Below are 20,000 nucleotides of genomic sequence, written 5' to 3'. Positions count from 1 at the left end.
TATGTCCCTACCGTGAGGCACCAGTCATTGTAGGATCGGCCACTGTCCCACTCGCTCACGCCACATTTAATTCACACTCCGCAAGAGCTGGCCATTGACCTTCGTCAGATCGGTTCACAGACCTGCCTGCCATTGCACATCTGTGTCCAATTTTAAAAAGGTCAAGAGACTCTCCACCAAACACCTATTCCACCCCAGTATACAGCTATTTTCCCGAGCGAGGCTACATGAGAAGAGCATAATAAAAAACAAACAAACAAAATCTACTCTGTGTGCCGTCACAGCACTGTGAAGCTGAACAGTACGTTAGTCTGGCAGGCCTTTGTGTAACATGTCAAACACATGGAGACACATGTATTGTTTTTGTCTAAATCAGTGTTTCTCAAACTTTCTCAGACCGAGGACCACTTTGTCCCCCCAAAAATGTCCAGGGACCACCTGTCAAATGAATTGACAGTTAAGGGGTGCTTATTTGACACTGGTAATTTCGATGCAGATCACTCACTTTTTATTCACATACGTAAGCCTGTCTTATTGCGGTAAAAATAAGACTTCAGCTATGTAATTATGTTACAAATATAGCCTACTGCTGGCTTGTCTTGGAAAAGTATCAATCCCCTCGCGGACCACCTGAGCTCTGTCGTGGACCACCAGTGGTCCCCAGACCACACTTTGAGAATCACTTATCACATCTAAATCATGTGACGATGTCTGTTCAGCTACATATCTAATAACATAGAGTTGGTCTCAGCAATGCGTTTTTTTTCCCCGTGCTGAGGTTCTCAGCCCTTTCTCTACGCTGACATCATGGCAGGTGTCTGGGCTCGCAGCAGATCTTCCCTTTAGGGAATAGTTTCATAAGCACAGATGCTCTCATTCCTGCACCCTCTCTCTCTCTCATTCTATCTCAGTCTCTATTCTCTCTATTCTATCTCTTTTTCTGTTTGCCTTTCTCTCTCTCTTTCTCTCTTTCTCTCTCTCTCTCTCTCTCTCTCTCTCTCTCTCTCTATTCCTCTATCCCTCTGTCTTTCCCATTTCTTTATGCCTGCATGATTCAAAACACATAACTCAACTTGAACACATTCCATGTGGCTGAGCCCAGCATGACATCTTGGAGAGCGGAATGTTTTCAACATTCTATCACCGTCCAGCTGCACGGCCATTGGCTGCCACCAGTAGCCGGCCAGCGTTGTTACCATGGCGGCGCTAAGCTAAGGAGACAAGTCATTGTTATGTAAGGCATTCCGCTGTTGCCGAGGAGGGAGAGAAGTTATAATGGCCAATGGCTGACTTGGTCCGATTAAGGCCTAACGATGATACACTGACCTCATCATGGTTTTTGTATCGTGTCTGCGTGAGTGTACTATCAAATGAAGTCAGTCTGCAAGTGCATCCACAATACTCATAATACTCATCAGCCATCTACTCATTACTCAGACATGATGTATTATTGAAATCTTTGACACTGTATCCGTCTTTTGGAAAACATCTATGCGCAATTAAATGGAAAATGCAAGAGATTATGCAAGAGCTTCTTCCCTCAAGCCATCCGTTTTTTTTAATATGTACCTAGGCCGTCTTTTTTTATTTAGAATTCATCTGAGCATTATTTACAGGATTATTATGTTTAAGTTATTATTATTTCTGGGAATAGGATTCCCTATTCTTTACTATACACAACAGAGTATGTCAAAACTTATTTCGCTGCAAATTGAATTGTCCAAGTACAAGAAGGCATGTGACAAATAAAACCTTGAATATGTGCTGTATCAAATTCAAAGTCAGTTGTATTTCTAAACAGCACAGTATGAGCAGGGCATAGGTTTTTAATGTACAGTCAGTAATCCCCTGAACCACAGTGTGCCAGTAAAATACAGTATAAACACAGTCGTAACCAAGCTTTACTTCAATCCAAGCAAAAAAGTAGAAAAGTCTTTGTGTAATGCAAAAAGTCAACACACTTTTGCGAGAGAGTGTTGAAATATGTTTACATTAATTATTCGTACATAAACACAGTCTGAACCTTTGTGTATACGTATTATTAATTATACTTCTGAGGCAGTAGTTTATTTGCAGATTTTTTTCATAGGACTGTATCACGGGACTCTTCAAAGTCTTTGGATTCCCTTGACAGTTCTGTAGCAACAAGCCAGGCAAGCAGACCCAATGAGATTTGGAAGTTCAAATAAAGTGCAGACCACCAAAGCAGACACATCCTTATGGAGGGTATAGAGACTTATATGCACAAAGTGAAAGATTTTAATCCACCAGAACCTGATACCACCCACAGTGCATGTGCTTTTTTTTACCTCCCTCATTCATCCTTTCCCTTCTTCCTTCCCTCACTATTTCTCCTCTCCTCTTCCCTTTCTTTCTTTCTTATGTGGATTTTAAAGCGATACTGTATAAATTCTGGAAATAAGGTCATTTCACGAGCTGGAGTTGAATAGTTGAGTTGTACCTTGTTCTTTCAGCCATTCTCTGGTGATGTTACTTGTCATTGCAAGCTAGCAGCTACCACTGAGTATTGTGGGCGGCCAGCTAGAATTTGCATTGCCAGCCTCAGGAAACAGCTGGAAGAGCAGGAGAAATGTCAAGACAAATTGTTTATCTCAAGTTGAGGTGTAAAATCAGTTTATTTCCAGAAATGGTATGGTATCGCTTCAAATATCTTAATACACTGCACTTCCAGCTTCTTCTACTTCCTCCTCCTCCTCCTCTTCTTCTTCTTCTTCTTCTTCTTCTTCTTCTTCTTGTTCTTCTTCTTCTTCTTCTTCGTCTTCTTCTTATTATTATTCTTTTTCTTCTTCTTCTTCTTCTTCTTCTTCTTCTTCTTCTTCTTCTTCTTCTTCTTCTTCTTCTTCTTCTTCTTCTTCTTCTTCTTCTTCTTCTTCTTCTTCTTCTTCTTCTTCTTCTTCTCTTCCTCCTCCTCCTCCTCCTCCTCTTCCTCCTCCCTTGCCATTTCTCATCTTCCCTTTCCCTTTTCTGTGATGTGGTTCTTTTACCCATAATGCACTGCACTTCAAGCTGCTGAATCTGCTGACTTGTGCTGATGCTGCACTAACTCAGAACTGAACTGAACTCACCTCAGAGGTTAAAACGCTGCCCCATCTGAAATATCAGCCACCATTAAGGTATCATCTATCATTAAAGTATCAGCCACCGCCAGTATTGAAGTGGATATTAAAGGATCAGCTAGCCATTATAGGATGAAGTCATTATAAGAGTTTTTTTTTTAAAACAGATATGCTGTTAAGATGTGTTTAGCAGATGTTTGGGATGAGTTAAACTTTCAAATAGAAGAGGGATGTGTAACTTATAATTTAATGGCATATGCCGATTAATGAAAAAAAGTAGGTTTTTTTTTCTTTCCCGTCTGTCAGGAAAATGTTTGAGCTGACTGAGACTCCCAAACACAAAAATACATTAACAGTGCTCAGATTGTAATAACCGGCAATTCCTGGTCATAGATGTTTCATCTAGATCAAATGGATATTACACTTTTTAAAATGACAGTAATCATAGATGTCTTGTACCTCTGCAGAAGAGCTCTTTTATTTGGCGGTTGGAAGAATTTTCTGTGACAAATTAGTTTTTGGATTAGGTTTGTGTGCGTGTGCGTGTGCGTGTGTGTGTGTGTCTGTGTGTGTTTTAGAGAGAGAGATAGAGAGCCTTCCCACAGACCACAGATGCCCACGTTGGCAGTGTCCTGATAGAGCCCCTGGTGAATAAAGTCTAGTCTCCGTCATTATAAGATCATCTAGGAAGAGAAATATCCACTGACTCAAATATACTCTGACCTCACGCACACACACACACACACACACACACACACACACACACACACACACACACACACACACACACACACACACACACACACACACACACACACACACACACACACACACGCGCACATGCACACACACACGCACAGACACACACACAGACACTGCTTCCTAAAACTCAACCTCAGAAAAGAATCAGTGTAGGTCTCTGCCTGTGCTGTGGGCAGTTTAAATGGTTAGTACTGCATGTGTTACATTTGTTGGAAATGAGATACATTGGATTGTACTGTATATAGCAGGGGTGCTCAACTAGAAACTGAAAAGGTCCACTCGCCAAATTTCGTATATGTTTCCAGGGTCCAAAAAAGTCGCTACGGACCGATGCAGAAAATAGCCTCACTCGCTGGCCGCACTGGCCTCTTGCTCACTCACTGAGTTGTCATAGTGATGATACTTTTATTTGTCATAAGACTGGCTTCGCAGAAATACACCTATAGATCGCATGGCAGCGAAATCTCATGTATAATTTATACATATTAAATACAGAGGGATTTTGTCTTGGTCCGGATGACATTGCGTTTGGGTCCGCATCCGGACCTGGGTCCGCCAGTTGAGCACCCCTGGTATATAGTATGCAACTACACAATATTTTTTTTCACAGCTAAATATTCAACTATGACACTGTAGACCATCGATCAGAGGCTGTTCATCATGCAAAGAGAATCAATACTACTGCACTAAATGTGTACTGTATGTGAGTTTGTGAGTATTTTGTCAAGTCAAGTCAAGTCAAAGTTGATTTGCAATGCACTTTTAACACAACAAAAGCAGCTGACCAAAGTGCTAACAGAAGGGCCTAAGTAAAAAGACTTGAAACAACATAAAGCAACAGAAATGGAGACATCCATAAAACACACAAAAATAAAAACACAGGCATTAGTGGACTGACTGAAAAATATAGGCTACTGGAGTAAGTATCAATAAGAACAAATAGACCTATCTAAATAAACGAATGAAGATCACACAAGAATGTCAATAAATAATAATTTTTAAAAAAGAAAAAGGTGGGTTAAAGCAATAAATAAATAAACAAATCAGTAAGTCAATAGGGCCCAGATGAGATTTAAAAGACAAGAATAGGATCAAGGGGAAATAAAAGCTTGGGCATAAAAATGGGTCTTAAGATCTGTTTTAAAAGCAGCTAAGGACGGAGCTAGGCGGAGAGAGAGGTGTTTTGTGTGAGAGGCATCTGGCCTCAAATGACCTGAATGAATAAGAAATGTATTCTGTGTTACTGTTGTGGAGCATGCCAATGTGTGTGCGTGTGAGCGTGCGTGTGTGTTTGTGCGTATGTGTCTTTGCTCCGTTAGCGATGCCCTCACCGGTTGAGTCATTGCGTGCGTGCGTGCGTGCGTGCGTGCGTTCGTGCGTGTGTGTTGTGTTGCCATGGAGACAGGGTGGAGGTGTTTGTAAATAGTAACTGGTGGCTGCCCTGCCAGTGAGAGAACGCCCTGTCACAGAGAGGCCACGTAGACACACGCACACACTCCTATCACCCACACACACACTCCAGTCAACCACACACACTCCAGTCACTCACACACACACACTCCAGTCAACCACACACACTCCTGTCACACACACACACTCCAGTCACCCACATACACTTCAGTCACCCACACACACTCCACTCTATTCAGGATGCTGCATAGTTGATGCGTTTATCCAAATCACTCACCAGTTTATTTTTTTCCGTTTCACATATTGTGAGTTTATTACAAAGATGATGGTTACATCTTTTTTCGTCCGTACATTTTGGCGAACTATACTGAAGCTTCCTCTCCAGAGGGTTGCAGCAGAGAGAGTAGAGAGAGAGAGGTTCCATTGGCCCATTGTTTCCGGGTTCTATTATTGCAAGGGGGAGGGGGGGAAATCCCCCTTTAGGCAGACCTAGGCAGACCTAATAGCAACCTATTATGTTGGCATATCTCTATATACTTAAAGAATCTCTGGTTGCAGTGTTCTCATGATATCCACACAAAAAAGTCATTGGTCTGTTTTTTTTTTTTTGGGGGGGCTGAAGGTCCAGTCCAATTACTCATCTACTGGTACACATACATGCTGGTCTATTTAATTAACTTTAGTGCCAGTCACTCCAGGGGTGTCGCCATCTAGTGTCTCCACTCATACCGACAGCTGCCCATATGGAAAAGCCTAGTAGTTGTGTACAGTCTATGGGGGAAAGATTTTGATAGCAAGTGGCTTGCCGTATTGTCCAGTATTAGTTCGCACTGTAAACCACACTGAACATGCCTGAACATATGCCTCAGTGTTTTCTCTGAAACACGATGAATATGGTGCCTCTACTGTATTTTCTACCCTGTTTGTGTGTGTGCTCCTGTCTCGAACATAGAACAAGTAGAAGAGTTTGCAGGCTTTGAGTGTGTGTCTGTCTGTGCTTATGTTTGTGGGATTGATGCCTGTCTGCGTGTGTGACCATTTTGCCTTGTTCACACCAAGAGCGACCTACGCTAACAGAGCGACCTACGCTAACAGAGCGGTCTACGCTAACCGAGCGACCTACGCTAACGGAGCGACAGAAGTCATCATTTGTCTATGGAGGGCTCGCGACCAGAGCGAATTAGGCAGCAGTGAAGCGACCAGAGCGAGCATAGCCAATTTTAACGATACAAAGTCAGCTAATGTTATGGTAATGAGCGATTACACGGTTTGGCGAAAAAAACAATTTGAATGATCATAACTCCGAATGTTATGTGATTAGCTAAATCAAACATGTCCATGTCACGTCCAGAGCAAATACAGCTAATTCAAGGGGGGGAAGTTTCTGCTACCTCCGCTACCAGGCAGCGTAGGTGGCTCTTGGTGTGGACAAGGCATTTGTGTGTGTTTGGGAAGGGGGAATAGATGCCCATGGAGCTTGAAAGTCCCGTCCCTTAGTTACGCGTTTCACGGGACCTAAGTTGACCATCTAACAACATGGTAGCGAGTAAATATCTTCTGATCTCAGTCATGATATGCGCTGGGCTACAAATATGCTGTTTAAGAGGCTAGATAAAGATTATTCATGCAGAAGTATCAATGTTTTGTTCCGAGGCCGTCGGCATGAAAAATGTGAAGAAACACAGCTTTCTAAAAAGTTTGGGGGTTCGTACGAAAAATTAAGCAAAAATATCAGACACAACATATATGGAGCTCGTGGCACAACTCGAAGGGGATCGAAATATCATTTTAATACCGCCATTGGATTACATGCTACGATTTTCGGCTAAAAATGCCGTTGAGGTCCCATGAAATCGGGGGAAGTGACGTCACTTTCAAGCTCTATGTGCCCATGTGACCTTATGTGTGCATGCTCCGTCCTTCTCCTGTCATTGATTATCTGGTAATGCATTGGGATGATTTCTTTGCACTGTTTGCTGTGTGACTCATTTGTTCTTTCTCTCTCCCCCTTTTCTTCCCTTTCTATCTCTCTCTCCTTCTCTCTGTATCTCTCTCTCCCCCTCTCTCTGTTGCTTTTCTCTCCCCCTTCCTCTCCCTTTCTATCTCTCTCTCTCTAATTCTCTTTGCCCTCTCTCTTTCTGTCGCTTTCTCTTTATTCCGTCTATCTGTTCTGGGTGTCTCTTCCTACCTCTCTCCTTTCATCTCGATCTCTCACTTCCTCTTTCTATCCATTGTCTTCCTGTTTGTTTGTCTTTACTGTACCAGGCATAAGCCAGTACAGAGCTCTCTCTCTCTCTCTCTCTCTCTCTCTCTCTCTCTCTCTCTCTCTCTCTCTCTCTCTCTCTCGCTCTGTCTCTCTCATTCTCTTGCTCTCTCTGTTTCTACCCCCATCCCCACCCCCCTTTTTGTCTCTGCTTGCAACCACCAATCAAATCAAACTCCAATCACGATGGGCCAATCAGGAAAGGGAATGGTGATGATGATGATGATGTGTGGTGATGTCGCATCCGTGTGTCCTGTCCATCGTCGACTTCCTCCTCTTCATCCTCCTCTTCCTCCACCCTTCCGCTGGAGTGTCAGTCCATCCCTCCATCCCTCCGGATATCTCCACAACCCTGTAAGGATGAGGAAGTGATGAGAGAAGAGAGAAGAGAGGAGATTGGAGGAGGAGTGGAGAGGAGAGGAGAGGAATGTCTGGGACTGTCGCTGTTTCCACTGCTACTGCTACTGCTATTGCCTGGCTCTCTCCTGCCTGCCTCAAATCAATACTGTATAGAAGGGTGATGGGGGTGTGGGGTCTCCCTGCTTGCATCAAATCAACACGTTGGATGGTCTGTGTGTGGAGGGGCTTCTGCCTGTCCAGTTGAAGTGTGGGATACTGTATGTGTGGGGGTTTTGGTTTGGTGTTCTGCCTGTTCTACATCAGTCTACATGTGGAATTATATATGTCGGGTTTCTGCCTGGATTCTGATTTGGGGTTTCACTCCACGTAAAAACAGACACTTTGGTGCCCGACCTGTACGAATTTTAATGAAACTTGGTGTACCTTTTTAGTGAGACGGTAGAACACCAAAATTGCATTTGCACAAATCTGGTACCAAGGAATGGACTAAGAAAGTCTGACTTATGAATGAATGACTGATTTTATTTGACATCTTCAGTACATATATATGAAATAAATAGCCTACATGATTGAGTTTCATATAAACCGCACCACATACCTAGTTAGGTGGTTGGTACACCATGCATTAACCACCTTCTATCGTTACAGTCCCCCAAAGTGTCTGATTTCACATGGAATGACCCATTGGATACGTTTGTGTCTTCTTTCTCTTATTGTCTTTCCTTTATGTCACTTGGCTATTCTGTCCATCTTTCTATATTTGCCTAAGATCAATCCTTCAATGTGCTTTCTCTCAATCGCTCAACTCCCTGTCTCACTCCCTCTCCTTCCCTTTTTTTTACATTCATTTTCTCTCTCTCTCTCTCTCTCTCTCTCTCTCTCTCTCTCTCTCTCTCTTTCTCTCTCCCTCTCTCTCTCTGCACTACTCCGCACTATGTTGATGTGTGTGCTATAAGGATATAAATAATTAACTGCGTAATACAGTGCTGTGTGTACTACTGATAGCTCTGTAATGTAATGTAATGCCACACTGCGTACTGTACACTGTAACTAATTACTCAAGTTCCTCAAAGAACCTTTAGTTTAATACTATGTGGAGCCAAAAAGTTCTCAGAGGAACCTATAGGTGATCAATTAGTTTGTGGAACAACCCTAAGGTCCCCACAGACTGTTTTCAGGTCACTGTAACCGTGCCGGTGCCCATTCCCACACCTGTTACGTTCGGAACTAAAGTGCTTATCTACAAACCACCCGTGTTCATACCGGGCTCTGAACTGAGACCACTTCTTACCTGGATGAACGTGCTGGCGTCCACGTTGTCGTTGTGGTTCACCGAGAACAAAAAAAATGTTTTTCGGTTCGCATCTCAACTTTCCGATCCCAGGACACTCAGACCTGCGTTGTGAACACACCAGCCTGTTCGAGATTAGGTACAGGATCGGACACCGGCATGGTTCTCAGTTGTGCCTTCAAGGGACTTTTAAGAGGTCCCCTTCTAGAAAGGATCCTGAAAGAAGCTTTGGGTTATTGGTTTCTCTGAGAAACCTTCAAGAAACCTCGGGATTCTTCCAATATTTTAATTTATTTTAAAAGGTTCCTTCATACAAAATAAAAGATCCACCAGAGAATCCTTTTGGGTTCTCTTGATGAGTTTTCAAGAAAACTTTGGGGCTCTTCCAAGAACTCATTTGTCACCCACATATTACTTCAGAACCTTTTGGGAAAACTGTAGCAATCTTGAAGGAATCTTTTAGGGCTTTCAGGCCAACCAGAACGGAGCTGGAGTCGGTGCCCGAACCAGTTACGTTCAGCACTTAAGTGTTTATCTGCGAACCGCCCGTGTTCATACCGAGCTCTGAACTTTTCCCGCACGTGACTGCGTTACCCGGATGAACCTGCTGACGAGCACGCTGTCATCACGGTTCGCGGAGAAAAACCTAGTATTTTGCGGTTCGCATTGCGAACCAACTTTCCGGTTCGCGAACGCAAATATCTGTGGCGTGGACACGACGGCTGGTTCGCGATTAGGTGCGGGAACGGGCTCCAGCACGGTTCTCAGTCGGCCTGAAAGCGCTATTTGAGGAGCTTTTCATGTTGACAGTGTATGTGTGGCGTGCATGCGTGTCAAGTTACACAATACAAAGCCAGCCACTAGCTGTGACCTAATGTATCAACAACCTCCCCTTTTCCCTCACACAGTTTCACTGAAAACTGTTCTGTACATATTGTACAATATTGACCTGGTTATAAGCCTTACATTTAATTTAGTTTCTTGTCTGTTTGGTTGTTTGTTTCGTCTTAATCAATCAGTTGATGTCTGATTTTTGCAGTATGTGGTGTTTGGGTTTTCAAACACACCGTTGGTTCTGCAGTCTTAAGTTGTAAAAAAGGGTAATCGATTCATCGTATTGAATTTGCAATATTGTTGTGCTCTTTTGTCTTCAAAAAGAAAAAGAAATGATGAGTTGGTTTTGCATTATCAGGATGTGAAAAGGGTACTACAAAAGAAGCCAGTGCATTTTTTTCATTTGTTTTTCATAATAACCTGATCACGCATTCCGTAGATGTACGTAAGAAATAACACCTATACACTCCGTATTCAGTCGCATGCATTTTGAAAGAGCAAAGGTTAAGAAGGCCATGTTTTATTTTCTGAGTGTTTCAAATCACAAATTGGCTTTGCAATCAGACGAAGACCAGTTTCACGTGTTATTATCAAGTCATATTTAAGATTTTGCTGCAGGCAGTTTTTTCTTACTATTAAATTTTCATTTTATTATTAATGCTTAAATTGTCAATTTTAAGGTCCACAAATGAATTAATAACAGTGGTGTATAAAGTGGAAGTAAATTCATGATGTAAGTACAACAGGAGTACATGATACTATACATCAGTTATTCCGCAGTACCTACTGAGTACCTAATGAAGGTTTATTTTACTTCTACTCATATCTTTACACCGCTGATTAATAATAAATTACTCTAAACAGGAAACAACTACCTAGGTGCCTATAATTTTATTCTGTATAATTTTTTGTTAACAATCTAATTTCTATTGCTGTTAATTATTGATGTTGTTAATATTATTGTTTTTGCTATCAAATATAATAATGATAATAATAATGTATTAGTGTGTACTTCTATATCCGCAGCAGATGAAGTCCTAAGTGTAAACTGTACCAAGTGTCTTGTGGTAAATAATAGTATCAGTCTGTGTCATGTGACTCAATCAGAGCTGTCAATCAACAGCGTCAGAAAGTATGAACCCTCTCACATTGTCAGTCAGACCTACGCAACCTGCTGGTCAGTAGAGTAATTGAGAGGTACTTCATTGATCCTTGGTGGAATTTACAGAAAAAGCTACGTCTGATTGATTGATTGATTGATTGATTGATTGACCGATTGTTTGATTGATCGATTGATCGATTAATCGATTGATCAAGTCACAGTAGTAAGCTGTTGTTTGGGCTAACCTCACCTGTTTTTCTTTCCGCCAACCCATTTAATGGTTAATGTCCATGTATATTCCCGTTCATATTGGTATGAACCCTTTGGTATCAAGTTGCTCTGGCCAAGTTTGGATCACATGTGGGAGGGTTCTTACTTTCTGAAGGTGGGTAGGAGATTGACCATTCTTTCTGAAATTGTCAGCTTTTCACTCTTATTAAGACTGAGGTGGAAAAGGCGGATTTTGTACCGATATGGGTCTCGTGGTAGAACGTTAGAGCATGTCATGTTTAAGGTTCTTAGACTATAGATCACATCAGCGTTCCACACGTGAGGGATTGCATTCTTCATACAGTTTCTGTCCTATTTTGAACCTAAGTTAACACGAATGAATGAGGATTTTTTTTTTAATGAATCCTTTCTAATGGGTTTTTGCTCTTGCAAGTTTGTGTTGTAGCGCACTTTTCTCTGAGTATTGTTTACAGTGTCAATTTGTGTTTTATTTTGAGTATTGTTATTTAGTTATTTTTTTCTGAGAAATCCAGTCAATTCAAGTTTCCAAAATCACCAAATTGTGCTTGTCTGATAAACAGTTGTAACGCAGAGGTTCTGATTACTTCCAGATTAAAACATCTCACTTGGCACCAAGGACAGCAAAATATAAAGTTTTTTTTTTCTTTTTCACGTCATTAACTCACACAAAAACAACATATCCATGAGTAACCGAACACAAAGCAAGGCATAAATTTGACACACACCACTGGGACAAAACACACACACACACACACACACACACACACACACACACACACACACACACACACACACACACACACACACACACACACACACACACACACACACACACACACACAAACAAATTGTCAGAAATTGTAAGCTTTGCTATCTTGAGGCTTTAGATGGAAAGACTAATTCAGCAGAATATGAAAAAAAAATCTGAAATATTTTGCACTCTCAGCTATCATCAGTGTAGGCTAGTGTGAAGTTACTTGGCTTACAGAAATGCATTCTGGACTTAAAGCAACACTAAGCTGTATTTTTTTCATCTGTGCAATTTTTCTAGAGTCGGCATCAGCTTGGGTGAAAGACACTTAATAAATACATGGAACAACTTATGACAAAAAAATAACTTAACGCTGAAAATAGAAAAAAAAATTAACAATGGAAAACATGAAATTAACAAGAAGTACATAATAACTGGCAAAATACAACATTTTTAGTAGAATTAAAACAAAATTAGAAATAAAATTGGTATTTAAAAATAAACTGTGTGCTTCGGAGAAGAAAAAATATTCTATTCTTCAAGGCCAGAATGCTGAATGCCTACTGTGTAAATGGTGTGATAAGGTAATGTTTGGATGAGCTTGCCAAAAAATGCCATGGCATTACAGCCTAGTGCAGTGGTTCCCAACCTATGGGTCGTGACCCAACCTACTGTATGGGTCGCCAAATATCCACGGAGGCTTGTGAAGCCCTCTTGCTTTTAAGGGGTTTAATTTTAAATATAGCCCATGTTGAATAAATGATGAAGCATTTCATTAATATATGCATAGAAGCAACAAAGCTTACAATAGTGAAAATATGGGTCCCTGAAGAAAGTGGTTTGGAACCACTGGCCTAGTAGTGGACCCAAACAAGTGGTTGAATCTGGTTCATTGTGTCAGCAAAGCGGAGAGGTATGTGTTTGCCTGCTGTTATAAGCTGATCCGGAACGCTAAAGATTGTGCTGTTTACCATAACAGCTTACAGTTGCCAACAAGCCTCTTGTATTTTTTTTCACTGCAAGCTTAGCCATTTATTTATAGTGAGCACATTCCATCCACACAGACATAGTTGGGATTTGCACCATGGCAAATGCAAACACTTTGCAGCATGGCAAAACCACACCTTTGTGGTAAAAGTAACAATAGAAAATAAAACATAAATAAATAAATAAAAATTAAAAGGGAGCAAAAAATCCTGGTTGTAGTGGACTTTTCCTGCTCCCAGGTCAGACGCTTGGATGTGCAAGCTTTTACCCTCAACTTAAAAGTAACAAGACAACCACTACAACAACAACATTTTTTAAATGTCTAAATGAAAATAAATTGGTATAGTTCAGCTCAGTGTGAGCTGTGTTACAAAAATAAAGGAGAACAAGAATTGTGCGATAAAAGTGAAAACAGAACAAAGACAAAGAAAGTTAAAAGAAAAAAATCATAAAGGAATAGAAATTGTATAATCCAAATAAAAATAAGTGAAAATTGGAAAGAAAAAATGTAATGTAAAATGAATTGTGTAATGTGAAATCAAAATTCAAAGTACACGCTTGTCACACAGTTATGCAGTTGTAGAGTTGACTACACCAACCATAGTACGTCCGACTTAAGAACTAAACAAAAGACGCAGCTAACACAACCAAAAATATAGTGTATACTCGCATTCTGCACTACAATATTGGAAGCTTGATGACCAATCTGCTACACAATACAGTCTTTATTTCGATGATGTATAACTACAGTGTGGTTTGAATATGAGTTTACTTGACTTTGAAATACACACGGTCTTGGTGTGTCTGTGTGCGTTTGTGTGTGTGTGAGTGTGAGTGAGCATGTTTGTGCACGTTTGTGTGAGTGAGTGTGTCTGAGAGCATGTCAGCACTTTTGAAGCTTTTCCTCTGATCTCCTAATGCGGTGGTTCTCTCTCATGTCATTTGACACACTCTCAGACCGATTATATACGCTTTTCGGCCTGTAGTGTATGGGGGGGTGGGAGTGGGGTGTATAGCTTTTTCTAACGTTGTGGCTTTATTTGTTGTGGCTTCTCTTGTAAAACAAAGCCTCTTCATTTAGGAGGTTTACGTACATCTTGATTCATGGGTTCTTCTTTTAGGGAGTCTCTTAATTTATGACGAATTACATACACTACCTGTCTAGCATTAGATTCACATGTCCTGCATCGATGGAAGCAAAGCCAAACTAGATACTCTTGTCTACAATGTCATCTTACAATGTCTCTCTAGCTCTCTCTCTCTGCCTTTGCGCTCTCACTCTCACTCCTCAAATCATTAAATATTAAACATTGGTCTGAATTTCAAACTGTCTGGGCTCTATATTCTTGTCTGTTGTTTACTTTTCTTTCCACTATGTATAGCAGCGGTTCCCAAACCTTTTTCCCTGGGGGCCACATTATCATTCCTGACTGTGATCAGGGGCTGGGATCAATCGTGGGCTTTATACTAGGCCACTGCCTGTTATAACCATAATTTCTAGCAAAAAATAGTTAATCATTACAAGGGAGTACTTCACATGTTTTTCAATTTGAAATACTACAGGTATTCCTTTTAATTTCTAATAACCATGTAAAAATAGCATGGAAAGGTTAGAAAAATATGGTGATTGATTGACGGTTTATGAGTGATACAACAGAAATTGTAGGCCTGTTTATAGTACACTCGCCTCCAAAAGAGTTGTCGTCTATCCATCTGTTTGGAATAACAGCTAATAACCTGACTTTCAATTAATCACTTGGCTTCAGAAGTCACTCATATGAAAGCTACAACCCTCTCGAATGAAAATGTATGTACAAAAATAAATTTCATGCACCAAAGAAAGATTGACCCTTTATTGAACACAGACAGGGCAGATTTTGACAAGACAAAAGTTTTGTCGCCTATCGAACATAATGTGAAAAGGAGCAGATAAGTCACTTCAAAACACTTCAAATACGCAGATCGGGTGTCATACTTAATCACTGATTCACTCACACCTCTCCAGAAAATCAACTTTGGCCTTAGGTGTATGTTTAGGGCCATTGTAATCATGGAAAGCAACACAATGAAAATCAATGGAGTTCAATGAGAGATGGTGACATATTTGCTATTCGTAGAGCAATACATTTTTAACTTCATGATGTAATCAATGATAAAAGCCCTCACACACCAGCAGCATGCATGCAGCTCCACATAAGAGCTGTATCCCTCCCATGTTTGACTTTAGGCACCATGTATTTTTTCCAAATTCTTCACCTTTAACACCAAAGAAGTCTCTCCCGCTGTCCTGTCTCAAAAAAGCCAGCCAAGAGTATGTCAGGCCTAATTCTGACAAAAATGAAGGCTAATGGGACTCATACTCTGAAGTCAAGATCCCAAGATCAACCATTTTAGAACTGATAGCATCACTTTATGGTGTAGGAGACGAAGAATATGAAAAAAGAGAAATGGTGCATAACGTGAAACATGGTAGGGATACAGCTTTTATGAGGAGCTGCATGCATGCTGCAGGTGTTTGAGGGCTTTTGTCATTGATTAAATCATGAAGCTAAACATGTATTGTTCTACGAATAGCGAATATGTCACCATCTCTCATTGAACTCCATTGATTTTCATTGTGCTGGTTTCCATGATTACAATGACCCTAAACATACACCTAAGGCCAAAGTCGATTTTCTGGAGAGGTGAGAGTGATTCAGTGATTAAGTATGACACCCAATCTGCGTATTTGAAGTGTTTTGAAGTGACTTATCTGCTCATTTTCACATTATGTTCGATAGGCGACAAAACTTTTGTCTTGTGAAAATCTGCCCTGTCTGTGTTCAATAAAGGGTCAATCTTTCTTTGGTGCATGAAATTTTTTTTTGTACATACATTTTCATTCGGGAGGGTTGTAGCTTTCATATGAGTGACTTCTGAAGCCAAGTGATTAATTGAAAGTCAGGTTATTAGCTGTTATTCCAAACAGATGGATAAGCGACAACTCTTTTGTAGGCGAGTGTACAGTGAGAGATGAGAAACTATCAAGACAAGATAGGATCGCTTCTTTGGGGCAGTTCAAATGGTGAGGTGCAGAGAGGTGGAGGGCCGGTCAAAGGGGCGTGGCGGGCCGCATCCGGCCCCCGGGCCTTAGTTTGGGGACCCCTGATGTATAGTATCATAACTATAGTCTTCAGGGATGGACCATGATCCCGCTGGGCCATACAACACATTCTCTTGCTCTCTCTTTCTCTCTTTCTCTCTCTCTCTCTCTCTCTCTCTCTCTCTCTCTCTCTCTCTCTCTCTCTCTTTCTCTTTCTCTTTCTCTCTCTCTCTCTCTCTCTCTCTCTCTCTCTCTCTCCTTTTTTCTCTCTCTTTCTTGTCATTTCATTCCTCCACCATCACTCCACCTCCTCCTTCTCCCTCTGTCTCTCACGTTCTGCTCTCTCTCTTTTCCTATTTGTTTTCTTCGCCATCTCCACAATGTAAACAAACAACAGTAATCGACAGTTGTCGACTTCCCTGTTAAATTGCATCTGAGCTTCTCAAGAGCCCTCCATCTGCTGAAAACTTTTCTCACCTTCTCCCCATAACCTTTCAGCTATTGTTCGAGGAAAAGCATCTCATTATGTACAGTGAAAATAAACAACAAATATTTGAGACAATACGGTTGGGTTGGGTGAACTTGACAAAAGTAATTTTCTGGCATGTGTTTGTTGTGGCTTGCATAATGAAACACCTCAAATCCGAGATGCACCAAGCACATTATGTATGCAGCACATAAATAGCTTTCCCCCATCCATCATTCCCAGGGCTGGATTGCTACTCTGGCATACAGAGCTTTTGCCCGATGGGCTGACAGTAGAGTAGAGTAGAGTAGAGTAGAGTAGAGTAGAGTAGAGTAGAGTAGAGTAGAGTAGAGTAGAGTAACTTTATTAGTCAAACAAAAGGGTAATTCCTCGCGCTTCTGCTTTATCATCTGGTGCATCGACGGGAGAGAGGCAGGAAATCTTCACTTGAAGGACAACACCGGAGCAGCACAGATGTATTTCTTTGTGTTTTTTATTCAAGTGCACAACATGACTAACGTTTCGATGGTTAGACCATCTTCATCAGAGTAACTTTATTAGTCCTCAGCGACAGAGTCTTTTGTTGTTTTTGTGTTTGTTGCTTAATTTTTTTACCTTAGACACCAGCCCACAATTTAAAGGGGGCACACAATAAATGCTGTGGTGTTAATTCAACACTTAAAGAGTTCATTTAAGTCCAAATGATGTCAAATCAACTCTCTAAGTGTTAAATGAGCACTGCAGAATTTACTGTGCAGCCCATTGGCGCATCCTTANATACAGTGGACTGTATACACGTATACTAAGTGGACATAATCATATGGCTGCATTCAGGTAAATTGGGCCACTTTCGGCCATTCGCTTATATGCATAAAAGATGTACTATGTAGTACAGCGGGGGGCTCTGCGTGAGGGGCTAGTCTATGCCGAAAATGCCTGGGGGTGTTTATTGGTTCCAGTGCAGCCCTGATAGTTCCTGAAGGACAGAGTCATTATGTAAGCTTGTACGGCCCTGAAACGATTATATTCCTGATAACCAAGCTGTGTACTCCTCTCAAGGTGACTCCATGGTGTGATGTGTGCCTATTTCTCTCCCTGTAGCTCTCTCTCTCTCTCCCTCTCTCTCTCTCTCTCTCTCTCTCTCTTTCTCTCTCTCTCTCTCTCTCTGTGTCGCTCTCTCGCTTTCTCTCTATCTCTCACATCCTCTCTCTCTCTCTCTCTTTCACCCCCCACCACCAGACACACACACACACACACACACTAAGCTGACCTACTTTTCTGCAGTGATGGGCTGTATATATATACAGTATGTGTGTAATATTCCTATTCCCCTCTCACCTTTGACCCCACATCACATCACAGAGCCCTGACCCTGAGCTGAGACCATGGACACGTGTGTGTGTGTGTGTGTGTGTGTGTGTGTGTGTGTGTGTGTGTGTGTGTGTGTGTGTGTGTGTGTGTGTGTGTGTGTGTGTGTGTGTGTGTGTGTGTGTGTGTGTGTGTGGGTGTGTGTGTGGGGGTGTGTGTGTGGGTGTGTGGTGTGAGTGTGCGCGCGGGTCAGACTTGCACGATATTCCGAATTGAAATTCACAGTAATTCATTGAAGTTCACAGTAATGTTATAATATGAACACTAGGTGGTGGTGTTCTGTGTACTCTCAATGGGTCTGCAGAAATGCAGAAATAGATTATATCAACACGAAAGTGGAACCTAATCGCCATGATGTCACCTAAACCATAACAATGCTTATTTTGCTCATTTGTTTAACTTAGACCTATGTGTTTATTTCATTAATTCATATTTATTTATAAGCGGGGGATTGGCAGGAACAAATGGGATTATGATTATAGATGAAGAGGTAATGAATGTGGAGACTGAGAGAAAGGGAGGGAGTGTTGCCAAGTCCGCTTATTATAAGCGACCTTGGGCTTCTTTTTTTGAGCAGTCGCTTTGAATTTTGTAAAGTCGCGGGTTGCGTTTTTTTTGGGCTTGCTCTTTTCAGGGTTGGGCTTGCTGTTTTCTCCTGCTCTGCCGGTCATTTGAATGTGTTTCTCAATGGCAACTCGTTTTTTCTCACTCATCCTTACAAGTGACCCTACTACAGCATTGTTAACTCCCACTTTCTGTGGTCACTTGAGGGGATTTTAGCTGCCACGCAGACCCCCGCAAAGAGCAAGGTCTTCCCTGACTAGGCACGCGACTGACGACCCACCCCTTCGGTTGCTTATTTTGGGCTTGTTTTCACTACGCCCGTCAGTCGCTTCTTTTGGGCTTGTTTTCAGGACGTCAGTCGCTTATTTGTTGTAGAAAATCTGGCAACACTGAAGGGAGGGAAAGAGGGATATGCTGTGTGACAAGTAGAGATGCACCGGATCCTGATTTTTAGGATCCTGCCGGATACCGGATCCACTGCTTAAGATCCTGCCGGATCCGGAACCGGATCCTACGAAAGGGTTGAAACACATAGCCTACTCACACACGTGGGCCCTTTTCATCACGTTGGCTCAAACTATTTTGACTGAAAAGCCTTGGCTACCGGATCCTGGAACCGGATCCGGATCCTATGAAAAACCTTATGGGGCACCTAAGTCACGCCCTTCTACTTCCGATCTATGGGGCTGGAGGTCGCAAAATTTTGAATGCGAGTTAATGGAGTGAGTCAAGCTAAATCCTCATCCCGTTTGGCATGTGCTTCGGATTTCACATATGATGACAGTGAATTTGAAAGGTTTGGATTTGCGTCGTAAGACCACTCATTTTCGGCACGCAAGAAACGTTATTTTAGCTTTTGTGCAAAACTGTGTTGGAGACTACACGTGCGCCTCGCATATCTGACGTGAACCGAGGCAAAGCCAACCCTACCGCTGCACCGTGGCTTAAGTGGCTGCACGTCGGACATGCGACGTCTGTTGTGTAGTCCAAATAATTACATATTTTTGCACACACACAACTCAAAACTCGCTTGCCAAGTGAAGTCAACAAGCACACCATTGGTTGTTATTAATTCTGAGGCACAGCATATGTGTGATCGACGGGGAAATGCGAGGTGGGTCGGAAAATAGCTTTGATCAGTCCATTACAGCCCAGTCAAAAGTTTTTCCGTTGCCAGCCCCACAAGCCGCCCGGAAGGGGTCGAGACTTAGGTGCCCCATTATCCTGCCGGATCTGGAACCGGATCTTGGATCCGGTGCATCTCTAGTGACAAGGAAAGAAGAATGAATGTGTTTCATTCTACTACATATTTCACTGCTGTCGGTGAGTGTGATGAATTGTGTTGATTTGCTGCTGCGCTTTACCTGCTGTAGCCACTATGCTACAGTATGTATAACACTCTTAAAACATTACTTCAGTGTGTGTGTGTGT

The 20,000-nt window shown here is 41.8% G+C and overlaps 1 protein-coding gene across 4 annotated transcripts in view; it reads left to right on the top strand.

Annotated features, from left to right (window-relative positions):
- Positions 1 to 20,000, top strand: part of LOC134448030 (kinesin light chain 1-like) — a 129,027-nt gene that overhangs the window by 103,748 nt on the left and 5,279 nt on the right. The window contains exon 15 of one of the 4 annotated variants that reach the window (XM_063197814.1): positions 7,515 to 8,352. The exons of the other annotated variants lie outside the window; for them this stretch is intronic. Coding sequence (XP_063053884.1) covers positions 7,515 to 7,520 — 6 coding nt within the window. The 3' untranslated portion in view covers positions 7,521 to 8,352. Of the gene's footprint in view, positions 1 to 7,514; positions 8,353 to 20,000 lie in introns of those variants that run through there. 4 annotated transcript variants of the gene reach the window in all.

Source organism: Engraulis encrasicolus, chromosome 1 (assembly GCF_034702125.1).
Source record: "Engraulis encrasicolus isolate BLACKSEA-1 chromosome 1, IST_EnEncr_1.0, whole genome shotgun sequence".
Classification (NCBI taxonomy): Eukaryota; Metazoa; Chordata; class Actinopteri; order Clupeiformes; family Engraulidae; genus Engraulis; species Engraulis encrasicolus.
Note: the sequence above shows the minus strand (reverse complement) of the source record. Positions and strands in the feature narration are given on the sequence as shown.